Genomic DNA, 15,200 nt, shown 5'->3' with positions numbered 1-15,200 from the left:
ACTACACATTAGTGTTGATGACTGGAGCTGTGCTAACAAAGATCATTATGGTCTGCACAGAAACAGTGAATAAAACATAATGCCCAACAGAAACACATTGTAGGTTGCTGCCTAGTTATTGCTATAAGTACCATTAGTTCCAATTCTGAGTCAGTCATGCAGCTCAGAAATAAACTCTTTGGCCCAACTTGACAATGTCGACTAAGATGCCCCATCTACGCTGGCACACGTTAGGGTCATATTCCTCTAAACTTTTCCTTTCCAACTTCGAATTTCAGGACTTCATCTCTCCCTCTCTCTCTCTCTCTCTCTCTCTCTCTAAACATGCACTATTCCACAAAAATCATACTTAAAAAAAATCAAGAACCCATGCCCTAAAGAGTCAATGGAATGATATTGAAAATTCATGAATTAAATATTTATAAATCAAGGAATATCTGTAAACAATTGCTGAAAGTCAAACAAAAATACATCACAGATCAAGAATTAAACAATTGTTTTCTATTTATAGGTCACATAGCTTTCTTAAATTGTTACTGTTTGCATTGGCTGATTGGGAACATTAATGTCATTTATGATTTTTTTATTTACACATGTAACTGAAAATGCTGTAACGGTTACATTCAGAAAAAAATACGCATGCCATAAGTATCCACATTCTCCAGCAGTCATTAAAAATAAGTTAATCAAATGCCAGAGGATTTCTGCTCTTGCATGTTAAAGGGGTATAGAAGACGTTCCCATTTAGGTAGCCAGAGCAAACAGAAAAAACATGCGGGGACATGGCCCTGATACCTTAAGTTCTTTTAATCCCTGCATGTATCGCCCCTCTACATCTTGTATCTGGTCCTTAAGTTCATAGATATCCTGTTGGACACAGGGAACGAGCCAGTGGATGAATGGGAGGGGGAGGGTGCAAAAACATGAACTGAACTGCAAAATGTTATAATTTTGAAAGAAGATACGCACTATAATAATGCATTAAATAGACACGCATTCAAATACAAGTAACTAATTCTATGCATTTTTACAGTTTAATAAACCTTACCCGCATTTCACTAAGTGAAACATCTGGATCCAGAATACTACTCATATCTCCACTGCCTCGCCGTGAGGAGGGTCCCCCAAGTGAGGCCAATGTGGCCGCTGACAAGCCTGAAACAGCATTTCGAGATGCTGGCTAATAAATGAATAAAGAGAAAAGAAAGTGATGAATAGTTGGGATTTCCCAAATTCTTATCTACTGATAACCTGAAGGTCATTTTTCACACGGATTCCCTAGCTGTGATCAGACAATGGTCATGCCAGCTGTGGCTCAGTGAACAAACCAGTAGAATACGGAATAAAAATGCACATGGTAACATGGACATCCTATCTGAGCTGCCTATTCTTTATATTCAAATTAGTTCAGAGCTACAGCATAGAAACAGCCCCTTCAGCCCACCAAGTTCATGCTGTTCACACTAGTTCTATGTTAAACCACTCAGGTTTTGTAAAAAATATAGATGGCACAAAGAATGACGAATCAATGCAAGAGTTTTATGTAATATTTATCCCTCATCCAATATAACAAACACAGATTACCTCAATTACATTGTATGCTGCTTCTAATTGTGTGCAACATTATTACTGTTATTTATATATTAGAACAGTAACTAGACAATAAATCATTTCAAAATATATTGAAGTCATGGGAAGGGCAATACAGATAAATCAACAATAGTTATGAACAATAATCCAGAGATATAATACAGAATGATCTAAAATATATCTAAAACTGCAAAGTATAGATAGTGATTCCGAGAAAATGACTGATTTAATTAATAAATACAGATAATGAACCTTAGGAGATTCTTTATTTTGAGTGATTTTTTCCCCCCCAATAAATTTGATACGAACTACTTGTCCAGATTTCAACTAGTTTCTTTGTCCTTAGAGCTACCAACCAAAATTACAAGGAATTTCCAAGAAATAATACAACATAATATTATATATTTGTGTAAAACACAAAGTGCTGAAGTAAGCTGGTGGGATCTCTTCTGGGTTAGAGATGACGTGTAGGTTGAAATTGAAGAAGAATAGGTTGCAATTGATCTGGAGGGAACCAATATCCTGGCAGGCAGGTTTGCTAGTGCTACATGGTGAGTTTAAACTAGATTCGCAAGGAGGCAGGAACCATTGCAGTATCGAGGCAGGTGAAAGGCTATAAATTGGTGTGCATGGTGATAAAAGAAAGTTCAGTGGACAGAATATGCAGGAGCATGGCAGGGAGAGAGGAAGGCTGTTGGATTGAATTGTACTTATATTAACGTGGGAGGGCTAACGAGTTAGGTGAATGAACTCAGGGCGGGTATGGGTACATGCAACTGGGGCATTGTGGCCGTTACAGAAATCTGGCTAAGAGTTGGACAGGACTGGCAGCTGAATATTCCAGGGAACTGGTGCCACAGGATAGAGAGAGGTGGGTATTAAAAAGGAAGGGGTGTTCTTTTATTGATTAAGGAGAATATCATGGCCCAAGTCCAAGATGACATTACCGATGGTTTGTCCAGTGAGTCTATGTGAGCGGAGCTGAGAAATAAAAAGGGGATGATCACCTTGTTGGGAGTGTACTGAAAGCCCCCAAATAGTAAACGGGGATTAAAAGAGCAAATATGCCAAGGGATTGCAGGCAGCAGCAAGACAAATAAAGTGTCCTCATAAGGGATTTTAACTTTCCCATCATGGAGTGCGACTGTCGTAGGCTTAGATGGGGTGGAATTTGTCAAATGTGTTCAGTAAAGCTTCCTTGGGCAATATGTAGAGGGTCCTACACAGGAGAGGGCAAAGGTTGATCTACTGTTACGAGGCAGTATACATACACCGGTTTGCATTGATGGCGCCAAAGTACAGATGGTTGAATGCTTCAAATTCCTAGAAGTCAATATTACCAACAACTTCTGATCACATGTCGGCGGCCCAGGACAGAAAGTTTGGTATGGGAATAGGGAGGGAAGTTAAAATGTTTGTCAACCGAAGGATCAAGCAAGGGAGGGGGCATAGGGATTGGTGTTATATCTCCTGCAGTTCCAGGAGAAAGTACCTAGGGAGGGGCGGATTGGGTGCAAAGGATGAGTGACCAAGGAATTGTGGTAAGGAGTGTAGATGGGAGGATGTGACTGGTGGTGAGATCACATTATAAGTTCACTGTTTAATGAGCACAAATTTTTGTGTTCTTAGGAGAAGTTCTTAGGCAGGAGAGATGTACTCACGACGAAAATGGTACACTTTAACAGGAGTGAGACCAGTGTCTGATCAGGGAGTTTTGAGAGGATAAAAAGTAAAATTTAAGGAGATTGGGCAGTTTCGTAGGTTAATTGGCCTTTGTAAATTACCCCAAGTGTGTTGGGAGTGGATGCGAAAGTGGGAAAACATAGAATTAGCGTAAACAGATGATTGAAGTTTGGCCTTGACTTGGAGGGCCAAGGGGCCTGTTTCCATACTGTTTCTTTGATTCAATAAACTCGGAGAGACTTCCAAGAATATAAAAACGATTAGTAGGATACATGTCTGGTGAATAACACTGGTGAGTTGCACGTACAATAAATAAAACATGCTTTAAAAAGTATTCTAGGATACAAGTTGTTGAGAAAAGAAAGGAGAGGAAGAATGGATGATAAGCAATGCTGAGCAAAGACTGGGGTACAGATTTGAAATTTTAGCCAAAGATGGGACAGAATTTTTTAAATTAAAACATGAACTCTTTGAGACAGTTGGTGAAATGGAACTATTTAAATCATTCAAAACAGACACTTGAGAAAAATAATTTGTTGGTCTAGGGGGCACAATAGGAGGGATTAATCTGCCGAGATCTGGCAAAGATTTGATGAGTGAAAACAGTGGTGGGCATCGCACAATTGTAGAATAAATCATCTACAGCCAAAATCAATTTCATGCTATTTATTAAATGGTGCAATTGAATGTAATGCATTATAATTGTGCAAAAAAATTACCTTGATTATCTAAAAGCACTTTCAATGTTTTAATTTTAGAAAACTATATTTTTCTGTAAATTTCTGTTAACTTTGAACATAACTCTAAGGCATCTTTATAGCATGAACTATTTTTTCCAACGGCAACAAGCTGACAATCTCATCAATGGAACAGAGAGATCACTTTTACTGATTGTTACTCACTCGAGAAAATGATTCTGCCTTCTCATCCAACTGTAAAAAAATTAAAAATATATATAAATACTCCAGTAAAATTGCATAACAACAATCATATCAAAACTACCAAATTTACATGAAATGACACCCGAAAAATAGGTTTAACACAAAGATAAAATGAAGATTCCTCTGAAGTCTTTCTCTGGAACATCACAGATTAAGGGGGAGACGATTGAAGTATATAAAATTGTGAGAGGCACAGACAGGATGAACAGTCATACTCATACAGTGTGGAAACAGGTCCTTCGGCCAAACTTGCCGACACCGGCCAACATGTCCCATCTACACAAGTACCACCTGCCTGCGTTTGGCCCATATCCCCCTAAACATGTCCTATCCACATACCTGTCCAAATGTTTACATTTTGCGATACTACCAGCCTCAACTTGTGGGGGTTAACATATGATGAGCGTTTCACGGTGCTGGCCCACTACTCGCTGGAGTTTAGAAGGATCAGGGAGGACCAGACTGAAACTTACTGAATATAAAAGGCCTGGATAGAGAGGATGTTTCCACTAATGGGAGAGTCTAGGAACAGAGGTCAGAGCCTCATAATAAATGGACACTCCTTCAGGAAGATGAGGAAGAGTTTCTTTAGTCAGAGGGTCGTGAATCTGTGAAATTCATTGCCACAGAAGGCTGAAGAGGCCAAGTCAATGGATATTTTTGAGGCAGAGATAGATAGTTTCTTGATTAGTATGGGAGTCAGGGGTTATGGGTCCCCTGATTAGTATGGGAGTCAGGGGTTATGGGTCACTTGTTTGCCCTTCTGCCCTCAGGAAAGTGCCATCAAAGCACACACCACAAGATTAACAAACAGTTTCTACTCTAAGGCCATCACCACACTGAACTCTGCACTGAAAGCACACCCCAATAGACAATATTTATACTGTACAATACCTACCTGTGTAATACTGATATATTCATTTATAATATTTATTTTTATAATACTATTCTGTGCAATATCTTAGAAAAGGTGCAAAGCAGGTTTACCAGAACTTTGTCTGGATTTGGAAATTGACAGACTTGGGTTGTTTTCACTGGATTGCCTGAGGTTGTGGGGTGACCTGATAGAAGTAGATACAATGTGTTTATACAAGTATATAAAATGTCCAGGCAAGTGTGAGGTGTTGGGCTTTGGAAGGATGAATGTAAGAGGAGGGTATTCAGTTAATCAAATCAAATCAAATTTCTTTATTGTCATTGTAATGGTGCATACAATGAAATTCAGGCGCACTGCCTGAGCGAAGCTCAAATGTACAAGATAAAAAAATAGCAATAAAATAACAGTGAGTACAAAATAACAGTAAAAGAGTGAGAAAAATAAAAACTGTTCACACACTTTGTGCACACACAGATTCACACATGCATTAACACTATGCCTACGTATGTACCCTTATCAGAATATAAGATATTGCACCTTGTCAGAATATAAGATATTGCACAGAATAGTATTATAAAAATAAATATTGTTGTGTCAAGAAGGAACAACAATGACTGTTCTACTTAAGAACACTGAAAAAGTCTGGTCTACCCCAACAGGTGCTGACGACCTTCTACCGCTGCACCATAGAGAGCATCCTAACGCATGGCATCCCTGTGTGGTACATCAGCTGCACGGAGGCAGAAAGGAAAGCTCTACAGCGGGTAGTCCATAGAGCTCAGAGGGCCATCGGAACACAGCTACCAGACTTGGAGGGCATCTACAACACACGATGCCTCAGAAAAGCCACCAGCATCCACAAAGACTCTTCACACCCCTGCAACAGTCTGTTCGAACTCCTTCCATCGGGCAGACGATACAAGGCCTTCTACGCCCGCACCTCCAGACTCAGGAACAGCTTCATCCCCAGGGCCATAGCTGCTATGAACCGGTCCTGCTGAGCCGGATGGCCACAATGCATAGATCAACTTGCACTTTACCCTGTCTAAAAACTTACAATTGTTTCGTTTCGTTGGGTTGCTGTTAATTACTTAAATTATTGCATCGTATGGGAGGCGCATTCCCAATCTCGTTGTACCCCTGGGTACAATGACAATAAAGATATATTGTATTGTATTGTATTGTAAATCGCCTCATCTTTCATATAATGGCATGACCAAAACTGGATACCATATTCCAAATGCTACTTAATCAAAGTCCTATAGAGCTGCATCATGACTTCCTAATTCTAATAATCACTACCCCTACCTATAAACGTAAGCATATCATAAGCCTTCTTGACCACTATTTTTGTGTGTTGCCACTTTCAGGGAGTTATGGACTTGGACCTCAAGATCCCTGTGTACATCAATGCTGTTAAAGGTCCTGCCATATATTATATATTTTCCCCATATATTTGACTGCCCAAAGTGAAACACCTCACACTTGCTTGGATTAAACTCCATCTGCCATTTCTCCGTCCCATTGTATACTTTGTCAGCCTTCCTCACAGTCCTCGATCCCAGCCACCTTGGTGACATAAAGTCATACACTTGGAAACAAGCTCTTCTGCACAACTTGCCTATGCCAACCATGATGGCCGATCTACACTAGTTTCAACCTGCCCGTGTTTGGCCCATCTCCTTCTAAATCATTTGGACAGGTACATGGATGGGAAAGGTTTAGAGGGATATGGGCCAAATGCAGGCAGCGGGACGATTGTAGATGGGGCAATTTGGTCAGCAAAGGCAAATTGGCCCGAAAGGTCTGTTTCCATGCTGTATGGCTCTATGATTGTGACAGTTGTGTAAGAAGGAACTGCAGATGTTGATTTAAACCGAAGATACACACAAAAAGCCTGAGTAACTCAGTGGGACAAGCAGCATCTCTGGAGAGAAGGAATGGGTGACGTTTCAGGTCGAGACCCTTCTTCAGACTAGTTTGGGTTTCCCATTCGTCACCCATTCCTTCTCTCCAGAGATGCTGCCTGTCCCGCTGATTGTGACAGTTTTTCTCTTTTGAAAGTGAGCAAAAACTATCAATTCCCATGACTTTTGTTTAATCCAGGAATACAATATGAAAAAAAAAGATTTTCCCATGTAATACATTATCAATTAGTTACTGCATTCATCAGAATTCTCTGTGTAATAACTATGTTTAGTCATTAAAGGTAATAAACATAAACAATAAGATTATTCCAAAATCACTTTCCAATCCTTTGTATACAATGTTCAGTCTTGAATATTCAGTTAGCAGCAGATGCTGGTTGTGCATATGTGGCTTGATAGAAAAAATGATTACTCAAAAAGGGACATTACACCAATAGGACCAAACTAAGTAATCAGCAAGAACAGCTTCATTATTTCACTAATTTCAAAAATCTAATTTTTCCTCATGAACACTGGAATAGAAAAGGTAAATTTCCTTACATTTTTAATCTGTCTGAGTATCTCATAATCTACATCATAAAACTTTATAATTTAACAACAAAAAATGTTAGATCTCTACTGCAAGATAACCTAGACATTCACTAGGAATATCGCATTGTATGCATTTGGTTTCAACCATCGACTCCACAGCCAAAAAGGCCCAACAGAGGATGTACTTCCTGCGGCAGCCGAGAAAACACAATCTGCCACAGGCAATGATGGTGGGCCAGTTTTATACTGCCATCAGTCTGCCCTCGCCTTCTCCATCATAGTCTGGTTTGGTTCAGCCACCAAGCGTGACATCCAGAGGCTGCAGCGCATTGTTCGATCAGCCGAGCGAAGGTTGTTGGCTGCAACCTCCCCCCCCCCATCAACGAACTGTACACTGCAAGGGCCAGTAAGCGAGTGGGTAAGATTATCTCTGACCCCTCTCACCCTGGCCACAAATTCTTTCAAGCACTTCCCTCCGGAAGGTGACTCCAGTTAAAGCCGCCCGCCACAGCTGAACATAGAAACAGCTTCTTTCCACGAGCAGAAGCTTTACTCACCAGCCAAAAGTCTGTTGCTCTGGTATTTTATTTCATTCTTCACATGTTTAAATGATAATGTTTTATTTTTAATTGTCGACTGTATATTGTCTTGTTTCTTGCGAGCAAAGCACTAAGGCAAATTCCTTGTATGTATACATACTTGGCTAATAAAATTTATTCAATTCAATTCAGTAGGCTTTACAACAATGTTGGAAGATAGGAAGTTCAAGGTCCACTCATAAGGCTCAAGTATATAAAAATTAAGTATATGTTAAATAATTAAAATATCATGAATGTGAAGCATTGTAATGATGTATATCTTACACACAAGATGGTAGACCAAGAAACTAAGCATTTCTTGGCACTAATGAACTGTCAACAAAACCCTTAGAGTATGATTTATTTAATACAGTCAGAAACAGAATGGAAAAATGTTTTCAAGCCCAACAAAATTGAGAAGATAATAACTTGGCAACTCTACAGCTGTCTGTGCTGTTAGGTAGGGTTCTTCGGGATTCAGACCTAATGAGGATGAAGGTACGTAGATGTACTTCCAAGTTAGGATGAGATGGACTTTAAATAAGACCTTGGTGCTGGTGGTGTTTTTTTACACCGATCAGCTAAAAACATTATGACCATCTGCCTAATATGCTGTTGGTCCTCCGTGTGCCAGCAAAACAGCGCCGACCCGCTGAGGCATGAACTCTACAAGACCCCTGAAAGTGTCCTGTGGTATCTGATACCAAAACATTAGCAGCAGATCTTTCAAGTCCTGCAAGTTGCGAGGTGGAGCCGCCGTGGATCGGACTTGTCGATCCAGCACATCCCACAGATGCTCAATCGGACTGAGATCTGGAGAATTTGGAGGCCAGGGCAACACCGTGAACACTTCATTATGTTCCTCAAACCATTCCCGAAAAATGTGTGCAGTGTGGCAGGGCGCATTATCCTGCTGAAAGAGGCCACTGCCATCAGGGAATACCATTGCCATGAGGGGGTGTACCTGGTCTGCAATGATGTTTAGGTAGGTGACACGTGTCAAATTGATGTCCACATGAATGGCCGGACCCAGGGTTTCCCAGCAGAACATTGCCCAGAGCATCACACTCCCTCCACCGGCTTGTCGTCTTCCCACAGTCCATCGTGATGCCATCACTGGCCTCGCGCATCAATGAGCCTTAGGTGCCCAACACCCTGTCGCCAGTTTGTGGTTTGTCCCTCCTCGGACCACTGTCGGTAGGTACTTACCACTGCTGACTGGGAGCACGCCACAAGTCTTGCCGTTTCAGAGATGCTCTGACCCAGTTGTCTGGCCATAACAATTGGGCCCTTGTCAAAGTTGCTCAGGTCTTTACTGCTGCCCATTTCTCCTGCATCCAACACATCAACTTCAAGAACTGACTGTTCACTTGCTGCCCAATATATCCTACCTCTTGACAGGTGCCATTGTAACAAGATAATCAATGTTATTCACTTCACCTATCAGTGATCATAATGTTTTGGCTCATCGGTGTATGTTCAGTATGAGTAATCAACTGAGGTGCAATAGAGTAATTGGATCATACAGCATAGAAACAAATCTTTCAGCCGATCATGCCCATGCTAACCGAACTATTATAATCCCTTTTATCAGGGTCTGCGGGTCTGCAGCTTGTTATGCCTTTGCAATTCAAGTTCTCATCCAAACACTACTTAAATGATGTGAGTTAACACTTTTGATATCCCCTAGTCATCTGACATTTCATCTTGGGCCAGTGAAGTTTGAAATATCTCCACCAGGGCCCTTCTATCCACTGCCCTGACTCCCATAGTAGCCTGCGATGCATCTCATCGGGTGTTGGGAAATTATCTGCCTTTATGCTTGCGAAGACATCTAATACACCCAATCTTTTAATCTTAAATGTGCTCCAGAATCCCATCATCCCAATTGATCTCCACCACAGAGCCGTACTTCATAAAGGAGAAAGCGATGTCTCCTTCATTAATTTAAGACATTGCTCACGCCTTCTGGCTCCAGGCACACATTGCCCTGTCGGTCAATAATGGCCCTATTTATTTCCTAGTTAACCACTTGCTCTTTATATACTTAAAAAATTACAAGAGATTTACATTTATCTTAACTACCAATGATATTTTGTGGCTCCTCTTTGCCCTCTTGATTTAAATATCTCCCTATCCTCCACATTCCTCAATTCATTTTTCAGTGCTCTCGTAAGGATGCATGGGCCCATTCATATTGGTCTTCCAATCTTCAGGAAGCAAAGTTTCAGCAGCAAATGAGGCTCATTTTGCATATTCTGCCATTACCCATTCAACCTGCGATCACACTGACATTCTTTGAGAGGATGGGCGGCAGCCAGTCTCAGCTTTCTAACTCTCCGCACTTTAACAATCATTAAATGCTTCTAATAATCAGAGAAAATTATGTCAGAGAAATAAAAATTATGAGGATTGTTTGCCTTTGCAGCCTCCAGATCAAAAATATCTATTCAAATAAATGAGCTTCCTTCCTATGATAAAATAAGTCTAATGACTGAGTGGAGTGACAGGTACACCAGGCCCTATCACTGGCTCAGAGTGGACTCAGAGTGGGTTGTATATTTCCAGAACATGCTTACCTTAAAGTTGAACAACAACTGAACTTGTTACCCACGCCATAAGCAAGTAAATATATATGGTAATGATTGTGCCGAATATGAAGGAAAATAACTGTAGTGACTCATATAAGACCAAACACAACATATTCAAAGTGTTGCCAGAGTCAAAAACCTGAGAGAATTATAAAGATCAAATGGTGCAGGAAAACATACAAAATCACATAGCATACATGACAATGACAATGAGTGCAAAATTTCAATATTGGCCACAATGTAAGTGAGAATATGGCCACGAGTATGCAGTCTAGTTTTCTTCCAAAGTATTGTTTAAAGTAAAGTTTTTAACAAAATATTATGCTTACTTATGCTTGGTTTGAATTAATATGCACAAGCATAGTTTTAAAATGATAACCTCGTCATAATTTTACTCAAAAACAAAACAGAAGGTCAATACTTCAGAGAACACTGAGTAACATCCAAATATGTATCTATAATATAAACTGCTTAGTCACAAAACACAAGTCTGTGAATGGCTGGTTAACCATGGTATGTTTGCCTTCATCGCTTAGGGCATTGAATCCAAGAGTCCGGAAGTCATGATGCAGATCTATAGGACTTTGGTTGTGCCGCATTTGGAGTAATGCATGCAGTTCTGGTCGCCCCAATACAGGAAATATGTGGAGGCTTTAGAGAGAGTGCAGAGGAGGTTTACCGGACTGGTGCCTGGATTAGGCGTTTCAGCTAAGGGGGGAGGTTGCATAGACTTAAGATTGTTTTCTCTGGATCATTGGAGATTGAGTGGAGACGTGATAGAAATAAATAAAATTATGAGAGACTCAGGTAGGATAGACAGTTAGAACCTTTTTCCCAGGATGGAAACGTCCAACACTACAGGACATCGCTATCGGGTGAGAATGTAAAGTTTAATGTAGATGTGTGGGGCAAGACACATGAGTGGTGGGGGCCTGGAATGCACTGCCAGGGGTGGTGGTGGAAGCAGATACGATAGTGGTGTTTAAGAGGCTTTTGGATATGCACATGGAATTGTGGGGAATAGAAGGATACGGATCACGTACAGGCAGATAGGATCAGTTTAACTTGACATCATGTTCGGCACAAGCGTTGTGGGCAGAAGGGCCCATTCCTGTGCTGTACTGTTCTACGCTCAATGCATGTAAATGACGATATTACACAGGGACTGGGCTTCTAATAATCAGCTCCAAACCGCACATCACAGATGTGCTCACTCACACTAGAAAGATCTGGGACAGTAAGATCATCAAAGTCGGAGATCACACTTCCCCTGCGGCTTGAACGACTAAAATAGGCAGCTGTTGATCCACTCTGATCAGAAAAATCAGGTGACTGCAGAAGAAGAGGAAAAGTAAAGAATAAATAACAGAGGATATGAAACAACACAAAAGTCATCAAGGTGAAATATTTCTCAGATTCCTGATAATATTAAGTGTGGAAATAATGTTTGGATACCAGAGTAATGTTTGCTTTTGTCTCAAGATCTCTGGACTGTTTGCATTTATTTACACTAAATACCATACGATTACAGAAAATCTATTTTTTAAAGAAAAATGTCTGCGTGTTCAGCAATTTTCTGAGCAATGTATCGTTTTGCCTCCAGTTAGTCGATTGACAGCTCAGTGTGATGCAAAATGTACCTTTAATATGTGCACCCAGCAATAAGCAAAACTTGCACATCCCACTTGTGATGAAGTTGGATGCTCTGCCCTCTGGCACATGCTACACTCAGATGCCATAAGCCTATTTCAGATGTGCACCCTGGGCGACTGCTGGATACTTAATGAAATGGCATGCAATCACACTGTAGTCCGCACTCAGTTATTTGTTGGCATACACATACATCCATTTTTCACATGCAAACGTATTTCTAACTTACTATTTTTTCAATAATTATATTTTCCTCAGATGAATACAAAAATACCATGCTACCAATAAAAAATATTATTACCCGTTTAACTGCCGATGAACTGTTTGTGGAACCTTATTATTATTGTGAATAGTTAAAAAAAAAAAAGAAAACTTCATGCCTTTAAAAAAATACATTAGTTAGAGATTATGAAAGGGACTACATAATTATCCAAGATGTTCACTACAGATCCCAAGAGAAAATGTATTAAAATTTGGGACGGCACAGTAGAACAGTTGTAGGGCTGCTGCTTTTACAGCACCATAGAACCAGGTTCAACCCTGACTACGAATGCTCTCTGTACGGTGTTTGGACGTTCTCCCAGTGACCGCATGGGTTTTCTCTGGGTGCTCCGGTTTCCTCACACATTCCAAAGACATGCAGGTTTGTAGGTTAATTGGCTTATGTAAATTGCCCCTAGTGTGTAGGACGTGAAAGTCGAATAACATAGAACTATAAACCATTTCTATTTTTCTACTATAAGGTTTGCCTATATTTTACAGTTCAAATTTTTAAAGAGTTTTACACAAAATTGAAACTGCCTGATCTCTTTATAGTCACTGAAAAGCATTTTTGGTCTTTTCGCATTTCTATTATATACACTCTGTAACAAGAGATTAAAATGAATTGCCATCTTAAAAGCACCAACAGACTTCATGCACCATTACTTTGGCTAATGCAACAATTCTTACCAGCCATGTTGTTTATAAAAATGAAACATAACCATTTATAACCACAAGCTCAAACCATAGAATGCACTTCCACATGCATGAAAAGAGCTCACCACATTGTCACAATGCTCTTGGCTATCTTGGGACATGGTGCTCAATGTTTCATCATCTGAATTCTACAAACGATTTAGGTAAACAAAATATAAAACCAGTCTTGATGACAGTAATGTCAATTCATTAAACAGTAAGATTCTGGTCCTGTTTCAAAAAACATCTTAACAGGTCTTTTTCATTAAAAAAAACAAATTTTCCACACGATCATGCAAATGAAATAAAAGTCTTTAAAATGCAGTTCTAGAAGACATTTAATTCCAATGGAAAGCACTACATTTGGGTCTCTTAAAGATGGAACTAGCATAGTTGATCATGGACAGTAAGGAAATAGCAGAGGAATGAAACTAAATAATGGTCTGCCCAGACAGAAGACAAACATCTCTCCCAAAAATATTGGAGAACCAACAAAAGAAATGGAAGCAAGAGTAGGACATTCAGCCTGATCCTCTACTCGTTCACTTTCACTTCAATAGCAAACGTGACCCCACTATTTAAGGCAGAAGGGAAGAGATTGACAATGGTGGTTGAAACAAAGCTGCCATCTATAATAAAAGATGTGATATCAAGAAGTTATTTGATGACTTATGCAGCACATTTGCATAAAGCATAAACAAGGAACTATAGATGCTAGTTTACAAAATGAGACAAAATTCTGGAGTAATTCAGTGGGTCAGGCAGCATCTCTGGAGAACATGGAAAATAGGAAGGGGGTCTCAAAAAGGGTCCCGACCCAAAACATTACCCATCCCTGTTCTCCAGAGATGCCGCCTGACCCTCTGAGCTACTCCAGCATTTTCTATCAGTACATTTGCATTCTTGGAAGACTCAATGAGATCTCAGGTGGCTGTTGAAATTGGAACACTAGACCTTGAATTCTGAAAGGTATTAAGTGAGATCAGTATTGAGCGTGAAAGCAAAGTAGTGGATCTGCCATGATCCTATTGAATGGCAAAGTTTACTCAATGGATTCTTTCTGCTCCTACTATTTACTGTATGTTCTCAAAACCTTACACAGCTCAACTCAATCAAGTATTTTCCAAGAGTGTAATTTTTACCATTCACTATCTATTTATGGATTTATATTTAAGATGCAACACCTTATTCTTTTTTGTTACACTTTTAATCAATAACCATGCATAAATTGGAAATGATTCAACATGCTTAGGCACTATTCTTACCCATGGGCTATTGTACATTGAGCTTGCTTGGGAAGCAAAGCTGCTTCCAGTTGGCTGTGGAAAAAGCCAGAATTAAAAAAATTACGCCACTGTTTAGTAAGTTATCTATCTATCTATCTTCTATCTATATCTATATAATACTAAAACTCTGCGTTCGTATGTATGGATGTATGTGTGTATGTACGGAAGATTCCGAAGTTTAACTTACAAACCCTACTCCTCCAAGACGGTACACCAAAGCGCTACGATTTTTGTTATTCACCATTAACCTGGGCAACTATTGTAAGTACTTTCGTTCAAATTGAAGCTACCTTTTTAAAGCTAGAGAGATATTAAAGTTTAAATTTTCATTTCTAACCCTTTTCTTGAAGGGGCTACATTTGTTTCCAAAAGTTTCCAGAAAAGGATTTAGTTTTCAGCAAGGATTTAGTTTTCAGCTTGTGACGGCTACATTGTTTCGAAAAGCTTCCAAGAAGTCTTTTTTGTTATTGCAAGTCAAGTCAAGTCAGTTTTATTTGTATAGCACATTTAAAAACAACCCACGTTGACCAAAGTGCTGCACATCTGATTAGGAAAAAAAAAAAGACATCTGATTAGGAAAAAAAAAAA

General features: G+C 39.7%; 1 protein-coding gene across 9 annotated transcripts in view; it reads right to left on the bottom strand.

The window, feature by feature from the left end:
* The window catches only part of lrrfip2 (leucine rich repeat (in FLII) interacting protein 2), a 76,243-nt gene that overhangs the window by 21,932 nt on the left and 39,111 nt on the right, over window positions 1-15,200 (bottom strand). For 5 of the 9 annotated variants that reach the window (XM_078397906.1, XM_078397907.1, XM_078397908.1 and 2 more), the window contains 3 exons: window positions 4,176-4,205; window positions 1,049-1,180; window positions 796-867 (listed from right to left, as the gene is read on the bottom strand). In XM_078397906.1, the coding sequence (XP_078254032.1) occupies window positions 796-867; window positions 1,049-1,180; window positions 4,176-4,205 (234 nt within the window). Of the gene's footprint in view, window positions 1-795; window positions 868-1,048; window positions 1,181-4,175; window positions 4,206-11,937; window positions 12,052-13,412; window positions 13,476-14,591; window positions 14,646-15,200 lie in introns of all 9 variants that reach the window. The other 4 variants (XM_078397910.1, XM_078397912.1, XM_078397914.1 and 1 more) reach the window with 2 other exon arrangements.

Source organism: Rhinoraja longicauda, chromosome 4, assembly GCF_053455715.1.
Source record: "Rhinoraja longicauda isolate Sanriku21f chromosome 4, sRhiLon1.1, whole genome shotgun sequence".
Lineage (NCBI taxonomy): Eukaryota > Metazoa > Chordata > Chondrichthyes > Rajiformes > Arhynchobatidae > Rhinoraja > Rhinoraja longicauda.
The sequence above is the reverse complement of the archived record's forward strand: the minus strand, read 5'-3'. Positions and strand labels throughout refer to the sequence as shown.